General features: G+C 38.3%; 1 protein-coding gene across 3 annotated transcripts in view; it reads right to left on the reverse strand.

Moving 5' to 3' along the window:
• The window catches only part of ASAP1 (ArfGAP with SH3 domain, ankyrin repeat and PH domain 1), a 482,413-nt gene that overhangs the window by 139,813 nt on the left and 316,352 nt on the right, over positions 1 to 26,248 (reverse strand). For all 3 annotated transcript variants that reach the window (XM_027845500.1, XM_027845502.1, XM_027845501.1), the window contains 3 exons: positions 6,682 to 6,756; positions 5,200 to 5,249; positions 788 to 917 (listed from right to left, as the gene is read on the reverse strand). In XM_027845500.1, coding sequence (XP_027701301.1) covers positions 788 to 917; positions 5,200 to 5,249; positions 6,682 to 6,756 — 255 coding nt within the window. The remainder of the gene's footprint in view (positions 1 to 787; positions 918 to 5,199; positions 5,250 to 6,681; positions 6,757 to 26,248) is intronic.

Here is a 26,248-nt window from a genome sequence, read left to right on the forward strand (position 1 = left end):
ACACACACACACACACACACACACACACACACACACACACACACACAGTGCCCAACCCCATCCCAGACTGTTCCCACAATCATCCAGCAGCTTAACAAGCAGCATTCAGGTTCTCATCCAATTAACTCCTCTTTTTGCTTTTATTTTTAAGCATTCTAAAGATATTCTGACCGACTTCAACCTGAGGACTGAGAAAAAGAATTCCGTGACATTCCTTCTTTGACCTCTGTGCCTGATTATAACAGAACTCCAGAGCATGCTGACTCACAGGATTTGAAGTTAAAAGGACCCTTAAGGATCATTTAGTCTGACCTGCTCATTTCACAAATAAGGAAACTTAGACTCAGGGGCCACATGACTTGCCTAAAGTCATACAGGTAGCTATTAGCTGAGCTCAGATATGAGCGCAACACACTGTATAACTATTCCACACTAATTTCATAATTGTTTGTGGCGGACAGTCAGCATCATACCCTAACTATAGGAATCAGAATCCTAGCTTTGGTATTTATTATCCGTGTGACCCTGGGTGAATTACCTCCCTTCTCGAAGCCTCAGTTTCTTTATCAGTAAAATGATAGGGTTAGACTAGACTACCTTCAAAATCCCTATAAGCTCTAACTGGAAAAAAAAAAGGGAGTACAATATTCACAGCATAATCCTTTTATTTAGTAATTGAACATACCCTTCATTTTTTTAACCAAACCATAACCTGCTGATTAGAAGCAAGGAAAAAGATACCAATTAAAATTCTAGGCAAATTATTTTTTAGAAAATCTTTTCTTACTTCACACATCTGGAGCTGAAATAGGCGCCTTTCTTTCTCCATTTCTTCTGCTATTTCTGCTCCTGTTATCTCTGTGCGGATCATCCCATGCTGTTTTGCATGTTCTCTTTTTTCTTTTTCAATTTTTGTACTGTAATTAAATTATAGTAGATGAGACCACAGACTTTAAAAGAACATCACTAATACCTTTCACTTAAAAAGCCACTGAATATAATTTCATAAGAGCTGAGCTGAGCCAACTCAACATTCATTGTCCATCTCAACTCAATTCAGTAGATAAGTATTAATCACCTCCTGTGTGCAAAGTACTAAATTTTATGGGAAACAGAAAGACTAATGAGTATTCTTGATGAATTTACAACCTAGTTGTGAAGATAAGACATGGAAGAGGCAGCATGATTAAGTGGAAAAAATAATGACCAATAAATAAAATAAGCTCAGTCAAAGGACCTGGGTTTGATTTCTGCCACTGCCATCAATAGAAAGGATTAGACTGAATGATCTGCAAGGTTCTTCCAATTCTAACTTCCTCATAATCAGAACAATTCTGTATGGAAAGGGCTCTGTAAATTTAAAAACACTATAAAAATGTGACAGTTAAAAAACAACCACCACAACAACAATAAAACCCTCTACTGGTCAACTTATCCAATGTCAACTTCTCCATGAAACTTTCTCTGATCTTTCCTGAAGAGTTGTCTACTGTGTGGCTCTACTAATTGGTGTTTTTTTTGTTTGTTTTTTTCTTTTCCTCTGCACTTATCTTATGGGGTTATTAATTTAGATCTGAATTTAACAGTATTTTATGTCATGTCAGGTAGATAAATGAGACTTTGAAGGACCAAAAGTTAAGGTGTTCCTGAGGGGGAAAATATTCCATATCAAATTTTCTCATATTTTGGGTGCTTTTCCCCTTCTAATTTTCTATTTATTATTAAGATCCAGTTTAGTTCTGTATTGTTTATCAAATAATCAATCAACAAACATGTAGAAAGCACTTACTATGAGTCAGGTCCTCAAGGAGCTTACAATCTAATGTTTAAATAAGAAAAAGCTCTTGAATTGTATTTTGGTAGTAAATATACCAATGTACAATTTGGGGGCAGCTATGTGGCTCAGTGGATGGATCACTAGGCCTGAAGAAAAGAAGATTTGAGTTAAAATCCTGCCTTAGACCCTTATTAGCTGTGTGACCCTAGGCAATGTATTTAACTCTGGTTTGCCTCAGTTTCCTGTAAAGTGGGAATAGTAATAGCCTTTTCCTCCCAAGGTTGTTGTGAGAATCAAATGATAAAATATTTTTAAAGTACTTAACATAGTGCCTGGCATAGAGTAGGCACCACATAAATGTTAGCTATTATTGTTGTTGCTATTTCAAGATATTGATGTTGATATTACGTCAATATGTAAAGTTTGTAAAAACACTTTAACTCATGATGTTATTTAGTTCATTAATAAGTATTACAGATATTATTATCAGTATTTTACAGATGAGAAAACTGAGGTTCATAGAGATTAAATGACCTATCCAGATTAGCACAACTAAGAAGGTGATGGGTGAGACTCAAACCCAGATCTTCCTGATTTTATGTAAAACTGGTCAGGTTGCTTAATATTTTTGACTCCTCACATTCTACATTTGTAAAATAAGTATAAGAATATTTGAATCTCTCACCTCATTGAGTTAAGAAAAGCACTTAGTAAACCTGAAAGCACGGGAGAAATCTGAATTGATATTTTTCCTGGCCCTGTTACTGTGTGACTCTGGGTGAATCAAGTTCTGGGTCCCAGTTTTCTCCCCTTTAAATGTGATGGACTAAATTTTCTTTAGAAGTCATAATTGTTCCTGGGATCATACAAAAATGCCTCACACAAAAATCTCCTTAACTGGGATTATCCTTATGAATAGAGAGATCTTACAGATCATCTAGCCCTATTTCCTTCCCTCATCTCATCTCCTCCATTTGACATCTGAGCAAAATGAAGCCCAGAGAGATAAAATAATTTCACCAAGGTTACAGGCAGTAAAAGGGGCAACTAGTAAAGGGCAGTATAAGAAAGCAGCTAGGTGGTGCAGGGGATACAGCACCAGGCCTGGAGTTAGGAAGACCTGAGTTCAAATCTGACCTCTGACACTAGCTATGTGACTCTGGGCAAGTCACTTAACCCTGTTTGCCTCAGTTTTCTCATCTGTAAAATGAACTGGAGAAGGAAATGGCAAACAACTCTAGTACCATTGCCAAGAAAACTCCAAATGGGGTGATGAAGAGTTAGACGTCACTGAAAACAACTAAAAAAGTGGCAGTGCCAGTATTTGAACTCAGATTCTCCGACTCCAAAATCCATTGTAACAGGCTGGCTCTTGGAACAGCAGCAACATTAATACAAAAATAATTAATCATCCTAGGGCCTTATTCCATTGGTATGAATAGCAGGAATGAAAGGAGACTATTACCTAGGTATATGGTATACACTTTCATTTTTGTAACTGGGTAACATCCATACTATTGCTCTGAGGCAATACCTAATCAGACAAGAACCATTCACTCACCCAATCAATCAGAAATAATCTTATATTTAGACAATATTTTTTATATTTATATTCTTAAAAAGGGTTTCACGTGCTTTCTCATATTCCTTAAAACAACCATATGAGATTGGAAAGGTAGCATTAGACCCCATATTGAAAATGAGGAAACTGAACCACAAAAATAGAATAGGAGGACCTCTTCTAATGGTAAAGCCAAGATTAATTAACAAGCATCTATTTTTTTCTCCCACCCTATCCCCAATTTAAAGAAAACACAAAAACCCTTTTAATAAATGGGGATAGTTAAGCAAAAGTAGTTTCCACATTGTGCATGTCTAAAAATGTTGTGTCTTATTCAGCATCTTAAATCCATCATCACTGTCAGGGGGTGGGCAGCACAGAGTCTTCTGCAATCATGGTTGGTCATTTCATTGATCAGAGTTCTGAAGTCTTTGAAAGTTGTTTGTCTTAATGTGTTTGTATAAAGTAGAACCAAGGTCTTCTGAGTCCTGATCCTTTGCACTTTCCACTATCTGACACTGTCCCCAAACTCATCTTTAGTATATTTTTCTCCAAAACTTGGATTCTATTTAGGAAGATAAACTTTATCAATAAGAAGCTATGTTATTAAAAATGTACTGTGAAATCATGATTTAATTAGAAGCCCTGAATTAACCACACTTTTTTCCCCTTTGCAAGAAACTCTTAAAGGGCAAATATGCAGAAAATGTAAAGCAAGACTGTAGTTTTAAAAAAATCAACCATCAAGAAATAGCCTCCGGTCAATACATGCTTAATCCCTATCTGTTCTGTCTTCCACTATAGGTAATGAGCACTGATATTTCACAATGATAACCTGGAAGTATAAGATCCTCAACCATCAAAGACATGATTATGTTCATTACACATGATACCATAACTAAGGAAGCAGACTCAGACATTTTGGAAAGAATTTCAACAAGAAGTGAAATAAAAGGTGTTTTGTGGTTCACCTTATCTTTCCCTCAACTTATTTTCCCTTTCCATCCCATTTCTTTAGCAACCAGAATAATGGAACAAGTAGTTACTGATCAATCAAAATAAATCTCACACAGTACTATTTCTGACTCACTGTACTAATTTGCAAATCTAGAAATGTTGCAAGAATCTTTTGCTAGTTGCTTTAGAAATGCAACCATTAAAACACAAAAATATTCCTAAAACAAGTACAAAGATAAAGCTTATTACATAAACAACGATGAAAATAGCTCAAAAATGTTTTAATTCTTAACTTTTCTTGATTTTTTTTTTTGCATCTGTTTTAATGCTGCTATTATTGCTGCCTACACAAACATTTTTATCCTAATATCTTAGCAGTTGTCTAAATTTATAGCCAGGATTAGCAGCCATCCTAAGATTTTTACCCTGGATCTCCAAAAGGCCTGGGTCTATCTAGTATCTCTGGTATCTAATGAGTGTTTATCAGATGTACCTGCATTGTCTAGACTGTGTGTATACAGTACGTAAACTTGCTCCCTGCCAAGTGAAATGCCACAGGTGTACATGTTCACACCAAAGTAATCACCAAAATTACTTTTTCTGGTAACTTAACAGAAGCTGTGATAAGTATCATATAGCCATAGTAAGATAACAATAGTTAGACAGTCCATAAATGTCAACCTATTAGCAGAAAGAATCTTAAAGAATGATAGCAGTTATGTACTCAATGAAATATAAATAGCATGAGACTTTGCCAGGTTTCTCAAGTTGACCTGAAACAGAATAAATATTTTTATAGTATTGGCATGTATTGAACAAGAAAAAGTAGTCAAAATCTAAAGTTGTTTGCTACTTCTAATTACTTTCTCCTTATAAAAATGATGCCCACGTGAAAGATACTTACAATTTGGTCTCATAATCTTTCCAAGCTTTGTCAAACGGCTTTTTAAGGTCCTTAGGAAAGAGAAAATATACTTGGAATTACAGTCACCTTTGGCTCAGGATAAATGTATAATTTTGAGGCAGGGGTTCTAAAGCTGTTCTAATATTTTACATATATACACATACACACATATTAGCAGTTAATGCTTTTCAAACATACATGCAGCAAGGAGATGACCTTCATCTGATCTTTAAAATAGCCCCCATGAGAAAGACAGGGTTAAATAAATATCACTAGATCTATTTGACAGATAGAGAAACTGAGGCTTAGAAAGGTCATAAAACTCATAGTGAACTGTCTACTGACTCTTAGTTCAAGACTCATACTCCTTTCTGCAATTCTCATTGAAGCCCCTAACTGCCAAGCTTTTCCTCTCCTTTATTGTCAACTAACTTTTCAAATCGTCACTGCTACTGGACTTTTTACATGATTAATTTTCACTGCCTTCAAAAATAAATTCCTTCAGGAGTTATATAACTGAAACTGTGTACTTTTAAAAATCAATTAACAAGCAGCTGAGTGATAACTCTGTGCCTGACACCGTACTTGCACTTGGGGACACCAAAAAAAGGAAAAAAATAAGTCCCGGCCCTGGAGGGGTTCACATTCTACTGGGGAGGACAACATGCAAATATCCAGGAACATACAAGATAGATACAGCATAAATGGAAGGCAAGGTAAAAGGGGAAAGCAAGCATTGGGGAAAGCGTCTCAGGGAGGAAGGATAAACACACAGAGATGACATGACTGGGGATCTGAGTCAGGTCTGGAAAGCCAGGGAAGCTGAGAGCCGAAGACTGAGAGGGAAAGCATCCCAGGCAGGGGGACATGCAAAGACCCAGATCATAGAGTGCATGGACCAGAGGAAAGTGTAAGAGGAATGGGAAGTTAGGAAAGAGTTCAGATAGGAAAGAGCTTGAAAAACCCAAGAGGTGACTTCATCTTTGCTCTTTGAGCTAAAAGTGACTTCCCCAAAGTGTTAGCCTGATCTGGTCACACAACCCTCCCTGCCACAGGTAAGAGACACAGAAGTATATTGGGCAAGGCGGGGTGTGGGACAGGGTCAGGCCAATACTTTAGGGAAATTACTTTCAGCAATATGGAATGGATTGGAGAGAGACTTAATGAACACAGCCCAATTAGAAAACTAACACAATAATATAGGCAAGAGGTGATAAAGAAGTTGAAGTAGGGTGGTAGCCCTGTAAGTGGAGAGAAGGGAATGTATTTAAAAGATATTTTAGATAAAGAAATCACAAGATTTGGCAACTGATCTTATATGTGGAATGAGTGATGGAGAAGTCTGGGATGAGTGACAAAGAAGTTGAGGATGATCCCAAAATTTTGAACCTGAGTGACTAGAATAATTTCTCTCAACTGTAATAGGTAGCTTAGAAGAGGAAAGATTTAAAGAAAAGTTAAATCTCATTGTTGACCACTTACTCCTTTGACTCCTTTCAAATCTCCCTTTAACAAGGAATCCAAGGTGAAGATCACATTGTGGCTTAGACCTTGGAGCTGTAAGGGAAAAGAATGAGAGTGCCATGTTAGTCTATTTCATTTTACTTTTTAAATATGTGATTGTATTTCTTTAACTTAATTTTAGAAGTACAGTAACGGTCACATCAGCCACTGTATTTGTGGCTGGAACTGCTCATTAGTCAGCGGATGATATAATCTGTAAAACCAGAGAGAAGGCCTAAGATGATCTCCAAAGACACAAACAGTTTATGTTCCCAATCCTCTATTTTAAAGTGCTTTGTAGCTCTAACATTGTTTGCTCTAAGGCCCCTTCCATTTCTAAGATTCTCTGTTCTGTGGCCCCTTCCAGCTCCAGCTGTAGAATATCAACAGTCCCTTCCCTTTGTAGCATTACGTATTCCAAGGTCCTTTCTGTGTTTTAACATTCTCTAAAGTTCCTTCTAGTTTTAACAGTATATTCTAAGGTTTATGTATTTTTCCTCCCCTAGCTCTAATATCCTATGTTCAGACATTCTAAGTTTCCAGCTCTACTATTCTTTGAGTTTCAAGTTTAGGACATTCTGAAGTAGTAGCTTTGTAGCAGGAGAACAATGTATTTTCCAGACACCTTTCCTCATGATTTCACAAAAGTACATTTTCAGGATACATCCCAGGACTAAAAACTCTAAGGTGGCTATATACAAAAGGTGAGTCTAGCTGGGAAGGGGGAAAAAAATCCCATTGTGATCAAACCAATAAGGAAGCAGCCAAAATAATTACTCCCTCTAGTGGCAATGTGGTCAGCTGTCTCAGATTATACACAGGATAAAGAGATACAAGCCACAGGGAAAGTTCTTGATTATCTCATGGCCCACAACAGCAGGGAAATGTCCTGTTTACTGCTATAGGTAAATTTAATAATAATAAAAGGGATAGAGTATACCTGTGATTTCACTGATATAGGACATCCCTCTCCTAATCCAGATTGGCTTCTTTTCTGAAACTGATAGTCTTAGAGAGTTGCTTAGAGCACTGAGAGATGCCCAGTACTATCTGTACTTCACAGATGAGGGCACTAGAATTTGAGAGAGAAGTAATGACCTGCCAACTGTCACAGAGCTAGGTTAGTCATGCTGCCACTGGAAATTGTTGGGGCCAGGATTTCTCAAGGTCTTTTGATTCCAAGTCAGTAAGAATTAAACCAGAACATTATGTGGATTGAAAAAGATGAAAGAGCAGATGAAAATTGTAGAAAAAAAATTTAAATCTGCTACATTAAAATCAAGCCCTTCTGAAGAAATACAGTGGAAAAGCAGTATATTTTAATAATGAAACCACTCTCTCCCCGAAGGACTGGGATTTTTTGGTGTTCCCCTATCCTTAATTGTTAGATGACAGCTATTTAAATCATATACATAGGTATTTAAAGCTGATTGCCTTCAAATTACAAGTCAATATAATAAAAAGATAAAGGACTAGATCTCCATTTACACAAACATGTGGAAACACATCTTAGAGGGAAGAAGAATGAGCTGGCACTTCTAACCAATATACAATGTAGGAAACAAAGAGGAACAATATTAGTTGGTGTATGAATGAATAAACGTTCAAGAAAGAAAAAAGAAAAGAGAAAAAAGTAACAGTGTTCCCTGGGCCAATTTCCAGTTCAGTAACTCAATCTGCACTACACATGATCCACAAGATAAAAACCTGCATTCCATAAAATTATTTTTTTTGAAATGTGCATAGAATTGACATTGAGTTCTAGACGGTGATGCTAGCAAAGTGCAAACTCCAATGGATTCTATAAAGTGTGGAAGTCTTTGTGTAAGGGCCTGGCAACATTTTTTCTTCAACGTCAGGCTTAACTAATCATGGAAATGTTTGGCCACTAGGTGATTATACAGATATGCATGTTTATGTATATGTATATATTTGCAATGACAACTTATGAAGTTATAGACAGGGTACAAATTGTGTTGAAGGTAAAATCACAGATCTTTTGAAGTGCTTAAATATTTTACAAGGGTTTTTTTTTTTTTTTTTGGTTCTTAACACAAGCACAAAGGAGTTGCCTTAATGATACTTATTATCTGGCAATATAATGCAGAATTCACTAGAATATGCATGATTATTATATGGACTGTGGTGCAGTGCATAGTGTGCCAGGCCTGGCGTCAGGAAGACTCATCTTCCTGAATTCAAATCCAGCCTCAGACGCTTTCTAGCTGTGTGACCCTGGGCAAGCCACTTAACCCTGTTTGCCTCAGTTTTTTCATCTGTAAAATGAGCTGGAAATGTCAATCCACTCTATTATCTTTGCCAAGAAAACCCCAAATAAGATCACAAAGAATTGGACATGACTGAAAACAACTGAATAACAACAACAAAATATATATATATGTACCTATATCTCATATTTATATATCTATGTACCCAATACAACAAAAATGTAGTGTATGTTAATGTATGTGAAATCACTCTCCCCAGGTAGATACAAAAATAATGCACATTATAGTGAGTTCTACATTATTAATTTACCAAGTTATAACTTTTTATTGAGGTAAATATACACACATACACAAACACACTTAATCCTTCAGGGAATATTCAAAAGTCTGTGTATCTTGAGGGAAGAGGGTCTGGGATTTGTGATTTCATCAGTGTAGAGGGATCCCAATAGAAAAACTTCTATTAACAGAGATCAGCAGTTGTTCTACAACATAGTTTATGAGCCCAGGAAATAATGTGAGTTAAGTGGTGACTTGAAGCTTCTGCCAATGTTAATTCCTACACCAATGGTGCTGGAAAGGCTTTGGATATGGGCCTGCATATAGGCTGCATGTCTGTTGTCTGAAGACCAGCCTTGCTAAGTTCTGAGTGACACCATGAGGCTGGCCCCCAGAAAAACAAACTTTCCAATCCCAGCAACTCTCAAAGACCATCTATCTCCTAGTCAGACTTTTGAATGCTGTCTGTCCTAGAATAAATTTTAAGGGGAAGAGTCTGAAATTAAAAACAAAACAAACAAATAAAAAAAAGTCTTTCTGGAGGTCATGCCTGGTCCTTGGCTGGCTTCCCCAGGGCTCTCAGGAAATTGGACTAGTTACAGAACACCCCATTTACCCGTAGAAGCAGCAGGACTGGTCCCACAATGACCTCCTATGCCCATCCCTCGCGGCAGAAAGCCTTTCTCTTTATTTCAGGCAAAAAGAAAAGCAAAGGAACTATGGCTAAGAAAGGAAGGATGAGGGAAGGAGCTGACTTTGAAAAAAATGTGGAGAAATAAAGGGGAAAGGCAGTCCTAAGTTAGGGTGGGTTGGGAACACAACTATTTTATTTTCATGATTGCCTCATGTTGACAACTCCTAGAATTTATGGCAACCACAGAATAAACTTCATTTAAGCATCACATTCTGTGAATGTGAGGCAATAAATTTTGAGGGCTATTAACAAGGTTGTGAAGCACACTGCTTACTCACACATACTGTATTTATTTTTAAAGGAGTAGAGAATAATACAATTTAACGTTTACTAATTGCCTGGTATATGATTTAATATTGGAGGGTCCCACTTTTAGCCAACAAAGTCTATTCCAGGATAGCAGAGAGTGGACCAAAAGGACCTCTGGTTACTAGACCATGGATAATGGGGGAAAATAATCATTCTTTACACTCTCCATCCCTCTTCAGGAGTATGAAAAATCATGGGAGATAAGTGCCTATACGGGGGGGAGGGGGTGGGGGAGGGTGGCTCTCTCTCTTTATGATCACATCCCAAACATTTCCAAACCTTGCAGTCTATATTCTCGTCCTCCTCCTCACCTACTTCCCACTGGAACCTGGGTTCTTTCCCTGTAGGCTATGATAGAGGAGCTTTTGCCTTTTCTTGCCTGGGACATTATTTCTAAACCATGCTGCCTACCTACACCATAACTGTTCCTCCTTTTAACTCCCTTTTTATGTGCAGTTTTCTCCTATTAGATTGAAAGCTCCTTGAGGGGAGAGGCTGTTTTACTTATTTGTGTTTGTATCCCTAGCGTTTAGCATAGGGTGTGGCATAGTGTTGGTTTTAATAAATGTGTTTTAATTCACTCATTCATCTCTTTGGGAATCATATTCTTGGGGAAAATTTTCAAAGAACAGTGCTGCCAAGAAGGCCAAGCATATTTCACTAAGAACCTAGAAAAATAACAAGCAGGGTTACAATTATGGATCCATCTTAATGTTCCTTCTAACAAACCTCTACTTCAATGTCCTTGCCTTTCCCCATGCCTGGAAAGTACTCCACCTAGTCTAAACCTCTCAAAATCCCTTGTTGCCTTCAAAATTCAGTTCAGGCTCTATCTTTCACATAAACTCTGGATTCACCCCCTTCCCCAAACGCCTTTGTTTTCAAATTACCTTGTTTTTATTTTGTATACACCTACGTTATGTACATGCTGTCTAGTCAAATAGAATGCATGCTTTCTGAGGGCAGAGATTTGTTTTATTGTTGTCTCTAAGCCCCTAAAATCTATCAGAGAGCCTGGCACAAGGCAAATGTTAATAAATGCTTATTGACTGAATAATCCTTCATTGATACTTTAAATTAACAACATACATTTTGATCCTAATCATTTTCATCTTGATTTAATTCCCTAATGAATACTGCCTCTTATCTAACTGTTTTGACTTTCAGAGAAACTGAGTCCCAAATATATTAAATGCTTTTTCTCTAGACTTCCCAGATTGCTGAATGGCAGCGCTGAGAGCACGGATCTCTGTTGTTTGCTACTTTATAAACTCTTCCCTGGCCAAGTTCCTTCCAATTAATGACAGCCCAAACTTAAATAAGACTTTTCAATGGCTGCAGGCTCCTGAGGTTCATTTATTTGGACATTTATTTGCCTCTTTCCAGGCCACAGAACGTCAATTGCTTCAAGCTTTGATACCTGCCACAGGAAGGAGGAACTGGTCTATAAAAATTAACACATTCTCCATAAAACTGACTAAACCTGACAACTTTTTACAAAAGGGTTCTCAACCTTTGGGTCTGATGAAAAATGCAAACAGAGAACCTGAGCCTGGCCAGATACTTGCCAAAATTATGTAACAGCTTGAAAGCTATAATGAACTTCTTTATATTCAAACATTTATTGAATGCCTGCCATTTATTGAAGGCTCCTATATTATATGCTGTAGGAATACTAGGATGAAGGAAAAACTAAAGGAAACCCTGATTACCAACTTCAAGTCCATAAAGGGTAGTAGGAAAAAGAAGAGATTTCATCTGTGTTGGTAAGAAATTAGGACCAAAACTAGGACCAGTTAATTACTGGAAGTTAGAAGGAAGGAGAGATTCACTTAATTGATATATGCAAAGACTTTCTAAATAGAGCTGGCAAACATTCCAAGAAAAAGAAATAGTGGGACTATGCAAGTCTACCTACAGTCTTAGGTGCCAAAATTATGAAAGGAAAAAAAAAATAACTGGTGTACCTCTAAGGGAAGAAAACAGAAGCTTAGGATCTGAGAGAAGGTTCTTTTAGGGGCTCAATAATTCAAGCTGTTTTCTCTCCTAAATAATCTTTTAAATTTAAATTTGTATTTTTTTGCTTTTCTGAACTTTGAAAAAAAATGTTTCCATATGCACAAAACAGAAAATAAAAGTTATACATGAAACCACTGATTGTATTATTATTTCAATAAAAAAAATTCAAAATGTTAGTTTCAAAATTCTCCTACTTTCCGAGGTCCCCTGAATTTCATTTAATTTTTATACATACATAGATACATGGATACATACACATATACATACATATACACACATTTACAATACTATAATGACTCATTTTTCTTTATTTGCTTCATTTGGGGGGGGCACTGATACTTTCAGTTAGTCTTCTAGAGAAAAGGGGTGTCGCTAGGTGGCTCCTTGAATAGAGTGAATAGAGTCAGTTGTGCCTCAGTTTCCTCATCTGTAAAATGAACTGGAGAAAGAAATTGCCAAGGAAACCTTAAATGGAGTCACAGAGAGTTGGACATGACTGAAAAATGACTTGACAACAATAGCTGACACATAGCTAATAATAATAGCTAGCATTTATATATAACCTTAGGGTTTACAAAGTGCTTTACAAATATCATCTCATTTGATTCTGACAACCCTGGGAAGTATGTGCTTTTATGATCTCTGTTTTTTTTTTTTTCCAGATGAGAAAACTGAAGCAGAAAGATTGATTTTCTCTAAGTTGCAGTTAAAAAGTATCTGAGACAGGATTTGAATTCAGGGCTTCCTGACTCCAGGTCCATCACTCTATCTACTGTACCAATGAGCTTCTTACATATCCCTCTCAATATATATACTTCAATGGGATCTTGATGTTATTTCAAACTTAAAAATCACATTAATAATAAGAGCCCTCAGGGGAGGGTAGGTGGTGCAGTGGATAGAGCAATGGCCCTTGAGTCAGGAGGACCGAGTTCAAATCCAGCCTCAGACACCTAACACTTACTAGCTGTGTGACCCTGGGCAAGTCACTTAACCTCATCGCCTAGTCAAAAGAGGAAAAAAAAAAAGAAAGAAAAAAGAGCCCTCTAAGAGATAATTTGGAAACACTAGTTAGTTCTGCCTATAGAAATGCGCAATGTTCAGAAGTATAAAGGCACAATTTGCTCAGAAACATAAGTTGACCACACAATTCACATTCCAGGCCACTTTCTGGTATCATCAGTAAAGGTTAGCAATGTGTTTGGGCTGAGAAGAAATGGGGAGTAGGATTAAGAATGAGTAAATCTTGTGTTTATGGAAACTTTTGAGAATGAAGATAACGTGTGTGTACGTGTGTGTGTGTGGTTATCCACATTTGTATACTTAGGGGCAGATAAGAAATATAATGTACTGTGGCATGAATCCATAATTGTGTTACTAGTGAATGACCACAGAAAGACTAAAAAAAAAAAAAAGGATGATAATAAACAATAATAACAGCTGACATTTATGCAACTCTGTAAGGTTTGTAAAGTGCTCTACATTCATCATCTCTTTTGATAAGTCTAAAATTGAAGTGAGATTACACAAGTATAACCTCTTCTAAATTTTAATTCAGTTTCCTTTGTTGAATTGTTGTCCACATGCCCTTCCCCTAACTGTGAATGGACCCCAGGAGTCTAGGGCCCTTGTCTCTTCTTTTTATATACCTTCTTCCTCAGAGACCTAATCAGCTCCCATGGGTTCAACAGATGATTCTCAGATCTATACATTCAGCCCTAGTCTTTCCCAAGTTCTCCTCCTGCATCATCAATTGCCTATGGGGCAAATTGAACCGACTGTCCTGAAAGCATCTCTAACTTAATACGAGCTAAATAAAAATTATTTCCCTTCCCTAAAAATATTCCCTTTCTGAACTTCCCTATTTCTGCTGTGGACACCAGCATCCTTGCAATCACTTCAATGAACAACCATGAAGGCATCCCTGACTTCCCACTTGACCACACCCCAGAAATCCAATGACAACATCTACTACTTCTTTTCCCTTTTCGCTACTCGGATAGCCACCATCACTTAATACTTCTTGCCTGGACCACTCAAACATCCTCCTAACTGATCTCTCTGCTCCAAGTTTCTCTCTTTCCCAAATTCATCCTCCACAGTGCTGCCAAAATGAGATTCCTAAATCACAGGCCTGACTGGGTCACCCCATTACTCCATAATCTCTGGTGGTTCTCAATTACCTCTAAGATCAAATACAAAGCCCTTCACAAACTAACTCCAATCCACCTCATCAGGTATGTTATACATTTTTCTCCTTCATACACTCAGGTTCATGCCTATCAAATCAACCTTCTTACTGTTTTCCACGCACAATATTCCATCTCTATGCATTTTGCACAGGCTATCCTGAATGCCTGTAATGCAGTCCTCTTTACCCTCATCTTTTGGAATCCCCAATTTCTTTCAAAGCTTAAACACTACTTCCTACATGAGGCCTTTTTTGATTTCCTCTCCTCTCCAACCCCAGAGAAGGAATAAGAGGAATTTTTGTCCCCCCTCCAAAAATAATTACCTTGTAATTACTTTGTACATATTTTTATGTCCATATTGTCCTGCCCTATAGAGCGTAAACTCCTAGAGGACAAAAGCTGTGTCATTTTCCCCTTTTTATCCTGGTAGGAGGTACTTAATAAATGTTTGCTGATTGCCTGATTAGCCAGGAATCAGATACACAACTGAGTAATTACAGAAAGTGAAAATGGGTTGGAATTTGCACCAGCAGGGGGAGTATTAATACTGACAAGATCAGAGATGTGCTATTGTGGTGGGGGAACCAAATGCACAATTTAAGAGTTAGGAGAGACCTGGGTTTTAATCCTAGCTCTGACATTTACTAGCTGTATAACCCTAGGCAAATCCCTTACTTTCTGAGCCTCAGTCTCCATATCTGTAAATCAGGAATAATAGTACTATATCATCAGCAGCAGCATTTAAATAGCTCTAAGGTTTACAAAGTGCTTTACAAATATTATCTCATTTGATCTTCTCATTTTGGCCTCCACTGGAGGTGGACATCATAATTATCTCCACTTTACAGACAAGGAAACTGAGGCAAGAATTTTAACTGACATAGTATCTCAGGTAGGATTTGTACTTAGGTTTTCCTGACTCTGAATCCAGCATTCCATACGTTTTGAATGACTTTGACAGGGAGCTAGATGCCATGGTTTTCAGTCTTTGATCCTCAAATGTTCTTATTTTTCTTTATTCAAAGTTGTGGGGTTTTTTTGTTTTTGTTTTTGCAGTGAATCCTGTTCTTGACCTAAAGCAAGCTTGGATAATTAAATCTAGAGTTACCAAAAAAGCCTGAGCTTGCAACAGAAGTGCCTCCATAGCTAATTACAACATAGCTAAGGCAATACACTAATTGCATTTAATTCCAACAGTAGTCTGCATTATCCATAATGGATCTTTTAAATAACAGTTTTCACATCTATTGAATAATTATTTTCATTCATGCTACTAAAATTCTGTTGATTACTTCCTTTCCAATTAGTCTGCTTCAATTTATTTTTCTTTTGTGATAAAGATTAATATTATTTCTAACAGTCTGAAATTACTAATGAATCAAAAACTGCATGATGTCAAATATCTCTACTGATTAACTTTTCACTGGATACATTTAAAAGAGCCACTTTTGCAGTTTGGTTTCCTTAAAAAAGAAGGACATAATAAATAGGAAGTATAGAATATATAAACTTTTTATCATTAGTAAAGTTTCAGTGCCCGGATGTTCCTCTAAAAATTAGGTTTTCATTGCTAGTACAGTAAAAAAGTTTGCTAATTCGCATTGCCCAGTGGAATCTCTGAAAATTCCACCGGGGTGAGCTTGAGGTTACTCTTGCTCTGTGAAGATAGGGGAGATTAAACCAAAGGAATTAAGTACAGCTTTAACCTATTTAAGTGAACACATTATTTTTAAGCACTTCAGACTTATTTTGTTCATCCGAACATAGCACCTGCTATGCTAATTACTAATTATCGTTATAATTCATTAGAGCAGATGCTCAGACAGTTATAGTTGACTTGTTAGAGTTACTGTGCTTACTTGAAAGAAGGCTATACTTTAAATCCTTTGGAATACAGATAAGCACATTTAACACATTAGAAATGCACTTATGGAGGTTTAATGAATTGCTGATTACTTCAGGAAGAGACAAAGAGAAAGAAGATGAGATTAGAATTCCAAGGACATGGGTTTGAATCCCAGGTTGGCTACTTAGTACCTGTGAGTAAATCCTATGATAGTACATGGAGAGTCATTATATAGGTCAAGAAGATAATAAAAGATAATAACGTGGAGGTCATTTTGAACATTTAAGGGCTTTTGTGCAGAAGGGGAAATAGCTAATCGTTACCACAGATTTAGAGCTGCAAGGGACCATTGTGCTCTGACCTCATTTTACAGATGAATAATTTGAAGTTAGGACACAGGAACTAACTGGCCCAAGGTCAGAGTGGCTAGTAAATTAGAAAGCATGGGTCCAAACTCAGGTGTTCTGAGAGCCCAGATCCTGCACCCTTTCAACAGCAGCGCACTTGCCTCTCTCTGCTCTGTGCTACTCCAGGAGGAAGAATTAATATCACTGGGCAGAAGTCGCAATTTAATTCAATAAATATTTTTTAAGTGGCTATTACACACATATAATATGCTTGATTCTGGGTGAAGACAAAGGATAAACAAGGAGGCAAAGGTGAGCTCAACGTAAGGAAGAATTTTCTATCAATAGGGGTTGTCAACCATGAAAAAAGTCTTGCCTCAGGGAGCAGGGAGTTCCCCTTCCCCATCAGTGGAGGCTGCAGGACCATGAGTGAGACGGCTTGTAGAAAGGATTTCTGGAGATAGAAGTGATCTCTAAAGTCCTTTTAATTCTTAAGATTTTGTATGTAGCATCAATGGAATGTTAAACTCTGGGACATGCAAGGGGTCCATGAAATGACAGTTTGCTGTGCGTACATGGCAGGTTATTAAAAAATGTCTGTTGAATGAATTAGTCTCTCCCTGACTGTCTTAGATGGACTGGTTTTTATTCGCTAGTATACCTTGTTTTGACTGCTGTGACCTACCTCACAGTTCAAGGTACTGTTGATGTAGTAATGTCTACCTATGAAAGTGAGGCTGTGATGAATCAAACCACTATTCTCAGTATTGCTTGTATGCAGAAACCTCATTCTGGGAGATTCCTTCTCTAAGTTGGAGAAATATTTGCATTAAGGATGGTTTATTGTAATATTTTTTTTTCTTGCATGCTAAAGAGTTGATAGTTTTTTTTTTAAAGCTCTTAAGCTTGCAAGCTAAAAGTTCATGGAAATGGCATATGGTGGTGATGAGGAGAGAGAAAAACTATAATAGGCAGTACCAACAGTAGTTATGGAATAAATGCACATCCAGGCGACTGAATGATTACAATGAATGAAAAGATACAACACGCTCATTAGTCTTTTTGGCCAAATATATACAAATTGGCAGCAACATTATTAATAGCACCATCTTAAATATGAAAGATAATTATATAATTCATATATAGGAATGAAAAAAGGAAGAAAGGAAGGGAGGGAGGGAACATTTAATAAGTGTCTTTTATGTGCCAGGCATTGTACTAAGTGCTTCACAAATATTATTTCTCTCAATCCTCACAACCATGAAACATAGGTGCTACTATTATTTCCATTTTATAGTTGAAGAAACTGAGGCAAACAAAGGTTAAGTGACTTGCCCAAGGTCACACAGCTGAATGTGAGCTCTGAAGTTGAATCTGAACTCCAAATAGCTCTAATTGTTGTGAGTAATTGTTCATTCTTTCATCTAGACTAAATTTGCTTCTTTGTAACTTAGTTTTACTAAATTTTTTGCATCTTTCTTTTGCCTTTTTCCTTCCTTTTCTGAGCATATTCTGAGACTAGAGATCTAGAAAATGAACATTTTTGGGCTTAGGAGTTACTTATCTTGGGGATTATCTCAAAGGTCTTTGGCTTCCATTGAAGTGGATTGAGTGCAGTGGGCTATCTGAATGTTTTCTATTTCTGTATCCTCTGCACGATATGCATTTTTTGTGATGGGTGATTGTTCTATTCCTAAAACCCATACTGTACTATGTATGTACATATGTACTATGTATTCAATTATAATTGTTATGCAGATGATTCTCAGATCTATTTATCCAGACGTAACCTCTCTGCTGACCTCTAGTCTCCCATTTCCAACTGCCTATTAGTCATCTCATAATGGATGTTCCATTGACATCTTAAACACAAGATGTCCAGAACTGAACTCATTATCTTTCCCCTCCAAAACCTCTCTCTTTCCTAACTGCCTTATGACTATTGAGGGTACCAACACCCTCCCAGAGACCCAGGTTCACAACCTAGGCCTAATCCTTTACTCTTCGATTTCTCTCACCATCCACTTACCCCTTATTTAATCAGCTGTCAAGTCCTTTGTAACATCTCTCACATATGTCCCCTTCTTTCTTTTGACACTGCTACCCATCCTGGTACAGACCATCATCACCTCACACCTACACTGTGTTGTAACTGCCTGCTTCTTAGTCTCCCTAATGTAAGTCTCTCTCCTCACTCCAGGTCAGCCTCCACTCAGTTAGCAAACTAATCTTCCTAAAATAAAGATCTGACCATGTCCCTCCTCTACTCAATGAACAATCGTGATGCCCTTTCACCTCCAGTATCAAATATAAAATCTTCTGGTGTTTAAAGTCCTTCATAACCTGTCCTCTTGCTTTCCCTTCTTCCAATATCCTTACACCTTATGCCACCACTCCCTACCCCCAATGCACTTGGCAATCCAATGACGCTGGCCTCCTGGCTGTTCCACATACAACACACTCCCCCTCTTGACTCCAGGCATTTTCTCTGGCTATCCCCCATGCATATAATTTTCTCCCTCTTCACCTGCTGCTCCTGGCTTTCTTGGCTTCCTTCAAATCCCAACTAAAATCCTACCTTCTACAAGGTGATCCTGGTCTTCCTTAATGCTAGTGCCTTCCCTATTGATCATTTCCAATTTCGCCTGTCTTTATTCTTCTATATACAAAGTTGCTTACGTGGTTTCTCCCTCCCTGAAAGCAAAGACTACTTTTGTCCTTCTTTTGTATCCTCAGCGTTTTGGGACAGTGTCTGGCACAGGGCAGGTAGGTGCTTAATAAATACTTATTGACTTGATTTGACTTTTGCTGTATTTGGGGATCCATTATTTACTTTGATGTAACCCTAGGGTCTATAGCCTAGACACAGGCTATACCTAAACTGTGTTTTAGAGATTTCTCTAGATTTCTTTTATCTGATATGGGAATTGTTGTTGTTGTTGTTTGTCCTTTGTTCTTGAAGAGGACCATGACATCAGTAAGATAATGCCAGGACTTGCAAGTGAATTGGATTTCAGTGAGGGAGGGCTGTGAACAGTCACCAACCTCACTTTCTTCTCCAGAGCCATCTGGGTCCAGTGGCAAGATATAGATCAGGATGACTGAAGATGGCCCCAGTGATATGGGATATAATAAGCAAAAAGGTCCTCTTATGGTTATGTTTGGTCTACCCAGCTGTTTGCCCCGACACTATGCTTTCCTGACCCTGATCTTGCTCTAGAGACTTCTTGTTTTTCCTCAGACATGATCCTTTATTGCCCCTATCTGTATATTTGCACAGGCTATCCACCCTACTTGGAAAGTTCTCCCTGCTCACCTCTGCCTCCCTTCCTTCAAGACTCAGCTCCAACACCACCTTCCACAGGTGGCCCTTCCTGGTTCATCCAGCTTACTCTCTAAGGGTACCTTAGAGGACCTTACTCTCCAAGGGTACCTTCCATCTACTTTACACTTTGTATATACCTATTTATTTGCATGCCTGTTCCACAATTAGAATGTAAGCTCCTTGGGGGCAGGGTTTCTTCTTTTCTTTGTAAGTATAGTCCTGGTACACTAAGTGCTTTAATAAATATTGACTGAATGTTAAATTCAGGCCCTTGTTCTAGTATGTTAAGATTGTTTTTGTGCCATGTTTTAAAATTTAAGTTTGAATTAATATGCATTTATTTTTTCTTCCTCCCACTCACCTCCAACCCAACTAAGGGGTGGGGGGAACTAAACAAACATCTGTCCAGACCTTTTCTAATCCTATTTTAGCCATCATTTGTATTGTAGCTAGCTCTTCTAGCTTTGTGCCATTGTCTTTCATCTCTATTTTCTATGCCCATCTGATAAGCATATCGTCTCTGCATCCTGTTTAAAAGTTAAAAAGGATAGAGCTAAGCAAAGATCCCTAGGGCACTCCACTAGAGACGTCCTTTCAAGTTAACAATGAACTCATTGGGTCCAGACATTCAACTAATTCCGATGCCAAATAACGGCACTATTGTCTAATGAATATTTCTTTCCTTTCTACAAGAAGAGCATGACAGACAAAACACCACGCCAAAATGCAGGTAAACTAAATCCACAGCATCCCCCTTATTTACCAATTTAGTAACTCTATCAAATTTCCTAACCAAAAAAAAAAGAAAAGAAAAGAAAAGAAAATGAAGTTTTCTTGCATGACATTCTTGATAAAGTGATACAATGCTACTTTCTTGGGGTCATTATCTTTGTCATCTAAAACTAACCACTCTTTTAATCATAATTTCTAGAATTTTCCCAGGAATCAAGGTTAGGTTCATTGGTCTTTGTAGTTTGTAGACTGTATTTCCTGACCAATCCCACCCCCAGCCTTTTTTATCTGTGGGGGGAGGTAGTGGGGAAAGGAATGAAGACATTTGTCCTTCTCCAATCCTATAGTACCTCTCTAGTTTTCCATGATCCTTCAAAGGTTACTGCCAGTAGCTTAGCAATCCCTCTGAAAAAGAGAGCCAACCAAATGCCATTGACTTCCTTGGTGTTTTTTTTTTTTTCTACTTTATTACCATGTCTATGCCTTAGCTGGAAAAGAGGACCACGTTAGATAATGTCAACTATCTGGAGAGAAATGAGGAGAAAATATAGGATGCCTCTGAAATTGTTTTCACCAAGGGAAAAGAGGTCTTGTTGGTATTTATGTAGCTTTACTTGTTTTTGTTACCTTCTAAAAGAACATCTATTATTCTTTCAGCTAAAGTTGAAAGGATGGAGGTTTTTGTCTTTTTTTTTCTTTTAGAAAGAACGTATATGTATATGTATATGTCACAGGTCAGAGTAAAGCCTAGAGTTGAGGTCTGAGAGACAGCACCAGGGCTGGAGGATAAAGCCAGAGAGCAAGCAGAAAGACCAATGAGGTGTCACCAAGTCCTGGGGAAGGGCCAAGTGCTGCAGACTTCAATAAGCCAGCTTCTACAAACTTAGCCAAGAGCCACAACGGAGCCAAAACTAAGCAGAAACAGTCCTGGGATTTCCATAGCTGGAACAATCCAGGGAAGAATGCAGCTGATCTAATAGTTTCCTTAGTTCCTGCTTCCTTTGAGGGGAAGACACCCACTGGGCCCCTTGGGTTTGGTCAATGAATGGGGTTTCTGTACCTGTGCACTGAGGGCAAGAGATGAGAAGATCTTAGACCTTAGGAATCCTGAAAACACGTGTAGAAACAGTCCACAATGTACCATCACCTACATATGATTTGCTATCCTAGTCCTTACTAAGCTACCCAGAGATGCATAAAGCAATATAAATGAGGGCAGTATCTGTGAGCTTCATCATCTTGCCTCAGTTCTGATATATCCTCTCTCCATTTCCCACTGCTTTTATTCCCCCTGCAAAATGAAACATTTTTTCCTCTTGAATTTGAGGCTAATACAAATCTGCTGACTTGCTCAACACATTGGAAAATCCAATTAAAATAATGAGCCAGCTCCTAGCAGTTAAGTAAGTGACTCCCTGGTATAAATTAAGCATTCTGTGAAGTGTATTAACGCTTTCCTGCCACAAGAGAGCCATTTATTGCACTGGAGGTTATTCCATCTAAAATTGGGCCCTTGTAGTAACTTACTTATTAGACAGGCTCTGTCTGACTCAGTAAGTACAGTGAAGCCTATTTGAATTAATTGCTTGTAGATTAGGAGAAAACAAATCTGGCCATGGACTGCAGGGGAAAGTGTAATAAAATTTATATTTCATCTTTTGAGGAACCCCAAAAGATCTAAGAGAGGCAAGTGCTGATGTTACTAAATCACCCAACTTCTCAGATTATTACAGTATTTCACATTTCATATCCCTTTATGATCAAATGCCCTACAAATCATAATACTGCAGGCATATTATTATAGTCACATCTGGGATTAGTGTTAAGGTAGGTAGCCTCCCCACCCCAAGGTATGAAGCTCCTGGGAACACAACGATGGACACTTTTTAACATGACTTTCTAAATACACATTTAAAAAAATGCCAAAATACTGGACTCTTTCTTTTTAACAGATAAATATTTCAAAATTTCAAGGACTATGGAAAGTATTGTAGTTACTCTGATTAGTTAAGATAAATGTATTAGAATAAAGGCTTTACTGGGTAGTAACAACAAAGGTAGCTAGGTGGCACAGTGGTTAAAGGGCCTGGCCTGGAGTCAGGAAAACTCAATCTTCCCGAGTTCAAATCTGGCTTCAGACACTTACCAGCTATGTGACCCTGGGCAAGTCACTTAACCCTGTTTGCCTCAGTTTCCTCCTCTGTAAAATGAGCAGATGGCAAACCACTCCAGTATCTTTGCCAAGAAAACCCCAAACGGGGACACGAAGAGTCACACATGACTGAAACGACTTAAACAACAAAAACAACCAGGGTACACATTTTTCAAAGTCAAGCAGCTGTACAACTTTCAAGCCTTGCCAAGAGCACACAAATTGCTCCTCCCAGCTCTAACTGCAACTGCCAAGGTAATCAGAGCTGGCAAGGCGAAATCATGAAGTCTGTGACATTTTTCTCTCAAGCTGTCCTATCTCTCCTTTCAGCATTGATCTTCCCCATTCTGAAGCTCCAGTCTCATTCCACCTTACCCCTTCAACATAATTTCAGAGTTGGAAGGGAATGGAAACAAGCATTTACTAAGCATCTACTATGCGCCAGGCACTGTGCAAAGCATGTTACAAATATCATCTCATTGGATCCTCACAACAACCCTGTGAGGCAGGTGCTATTGTTATCCCGAGAGGAAACTAAAGCAGTCAGAGGTTAAATGACACACCCAGGGTCATACAGCCAGAAAGTGTTTTTGTCCAACCAATATGTTCAGAAGAATCTCTTCTTCTACTGGGTCATCCGGTGTTCTCTTGAAGATGTTCAGATATGGGGAAATCTAACCTCAGGCAAGCATTTCACTTTTGGATAGCTTCATTAGACAACTGTTCTTTAAATCAAACTGAAACCTATTTGCAATTTTTATTCATTTCGCCTCCTTTTACCAGCTGGTAGCAAGGAGACCAAGTCTAATCATTTAATCATTCCCACTATGATGTCCCACTCAAAGTGTTTCTTCCCTAACCATCCCCAGTTCATCCAATCAATCTTCACATGATACAATCTCCAGGCATCTCCCCACCTAGGTCACTCTCCTCTGGATGCCTTCCTTCATTAAAGGTGGTCCCTGGAGCTTGAAAAGCATGTACCGAATATGGTCTGACACCAGAACAAAGTCTGGATCTCAACTCTGAGTTGAAATCTCTAAGATCAACTCTGGTTGATCTCTTCAAGTACTTCCTAAAGGCCATATCATGAAAAAGCTAAAGTACTACTGAAAAAAAAATCCCCTGCTTCTCAACTTTCCTAAGTTCTAGCCACAGGATTCTCTTGTGGCTGGGAATGGTCCCTGATCTGGGAGATTCTTTACCAATTCTTTACCAAGTGGGGCTTATTCTGGAGCCTAAACCCAGAAGTTCCATGGGGTTCTCAGAACTGACCCCAGAGCTTGAAGTAGCAGACCTCAGGTGCTTTATGGTGCACAGTTGGTTGGCTCAGGATCACATAGCAGGAAAGCAGAGATTTGAAATCATCTCTCTTACTTATTCCTTCCTACATCAAAGGATGTTTAATTTTGTTAACACTGGTTCCAGAAGAGGAGAGGTGGGGGAAGGCAGAGCATGTGGCCCACTTGAGACATATGCTGCAGTTGTATTTTTGGAGAAAGTCAAACAAGAAAAAACATTCCACATTTTATTTATGCAGTGATTATAAGCAGTATTACCTCCTTTGAGAAATCCAAAGTAATATTATAGCCTAGAGACACATGAAGGAGTTCTAACAATTCAGTTTTATATTCAGGATAGGTTGTCTAGCCATGGGATTTATAAATGGAAGTGACTTTAAGAAGCATCTTATCCAACCTTTTCTTTTTTACAGACAAGGGGAATTTATTTTTCCTAAGTTCATATAACTAGTAAGCATCAGATAGGGATCTGAACCCCGGTCCTTTGCCTCCATATTCTAAAATGGAATCATATCCTTTTATTTTACATATGAGGAAAGTGAAGCCCATAGAAGAAAAGTATCTTGGCCCCCATTGTGGAGCCAGTTTGCCTCAAAAAAGAGTTATTAAAATGTTGGGGAAGAGAGTAAGGAAACAACCCTGCTGCAGCCTTTTGTCGTTGACCCAGGAGAATTCTGGCTCCCCTACAGGTCAGCCTGGCCATTTTTGGGCCAGGAATTTATACTTCAAAGACAGAATTACAACGAAAACATGGGCAATAAAGCCCTAAAGGGTTATTCTGCTGGGTAACATTTTTTTATTAGTGATTTGGATAAAGGCCTCATAAGCTTTTCATATGACACAGAAAAGCAAGAGGTATTGCTAACATATTAGATGACAGCCAAGATCTAAAAAGATCTCAACAAGATTATCCACTGGATGCAGAAAGAGACATATGTGTTTGGGTATGGCTGATTGGGGAATTTGTTTTGCCAAACTCTGTGGCTAGGAAAGAACACTGGGACACATCTAATAAGATAGAATTTAAATGAAATAAATAGGTTACACTTCTATTTTTTTAAAAAATCAACTTCATATTACAAGATGGGGGAGATAGGGATGGATAGTATTTCACTTGAAAAAGATCTGGTACATTTGGTGGATTGTAAGATTAATGTGTATCAACATATGAGTTATGGCAGCCCCCTAAAAAGCTAATTCAATATTAGGCTACATTAAGAAAAGAATAAAAAAAAGAAATAGAAAATAAAACAGGGGGCAGGCAGCTAGGTGGCACAGTGGATAGAGCACCGGCCCTGGATTCAAGAGGACCTGAGTTCAAATCCAGCCTGACACATAACACTTACTAGCTGTGTGACCCTGGGCAAGTCACTTAACCCCACTGCCTAGCCAAGAAAGGGGAAAAAAAAAAAGAAAAGAATAGTGTAGGATAGGGAAGGCTGCTTAACAATGCCCTGCCAAGACCATATTTGAAGTGCTTTTAGATTTCAGAAACATATTTTAGAAACAACATTGATAAGTTGAAGCTAGGTGGCACAGTGGAAAGAACACTAGGCCTGAAGTCAGGAACTTCTGAATTTGAATCCTGCCTTAGCCACTTGCTAGCTGTGTGACCCTGGACAAGTCACTTAAATTCAGTTTCCTCATTTGTAAAATGGGGATAATAATAGTATTACTTCAGAAGTTTGTTTTGAGGATCAAATGAGATAATTTATGTAATGGATGTGTTCTGGAAACCTTACAATGCTATAGAAATTCTAGCTATTATTATTATAAGTTGGAAAGTATCATCCAAAGGCTGATAACCAGGATAGTGGAGGGTCTGGCAATCATGCCATATGAAGACTGGTTGGAGGAAAAGGGGACGTTTAGCCTGGAGAAGAGAAGACTTAGGAAGGACATAATGAGCATCTTCGAGTCCATATGAAGAGCTGCCATGTGAAAGAGAAGCGGGGCCGGGGGGGGGGGGGGGGGGGGGCGGGGGGAAGGGGGGGGGGGGGGGGGGGGGGGGGGTGGGGTGTGTGGAAGCTGCAGACAGGAAGATTAAGGCCCAATGTAAGGAAGAAGCTAAGCAGTTAGAGCTGCCCAGCAATGGAAGGTGCTGCTTCCAGAGGCACTGGCT

Source organism: Vombatus ursinus, unplaced genomic scaffold (genome assembly GCF_900497805.2).
Source record: "Vombatus ursinus unplaced genomic scaffold, bare-nosed wombat genome assembly UNPS02014973.1, whole genome shotgun sequence".
NCBI lineage: Eukaryota > Metazoa > Chordata > Mammalia > Diprotodontia > Vombatidae > Vombatus > Vombatus ursinus.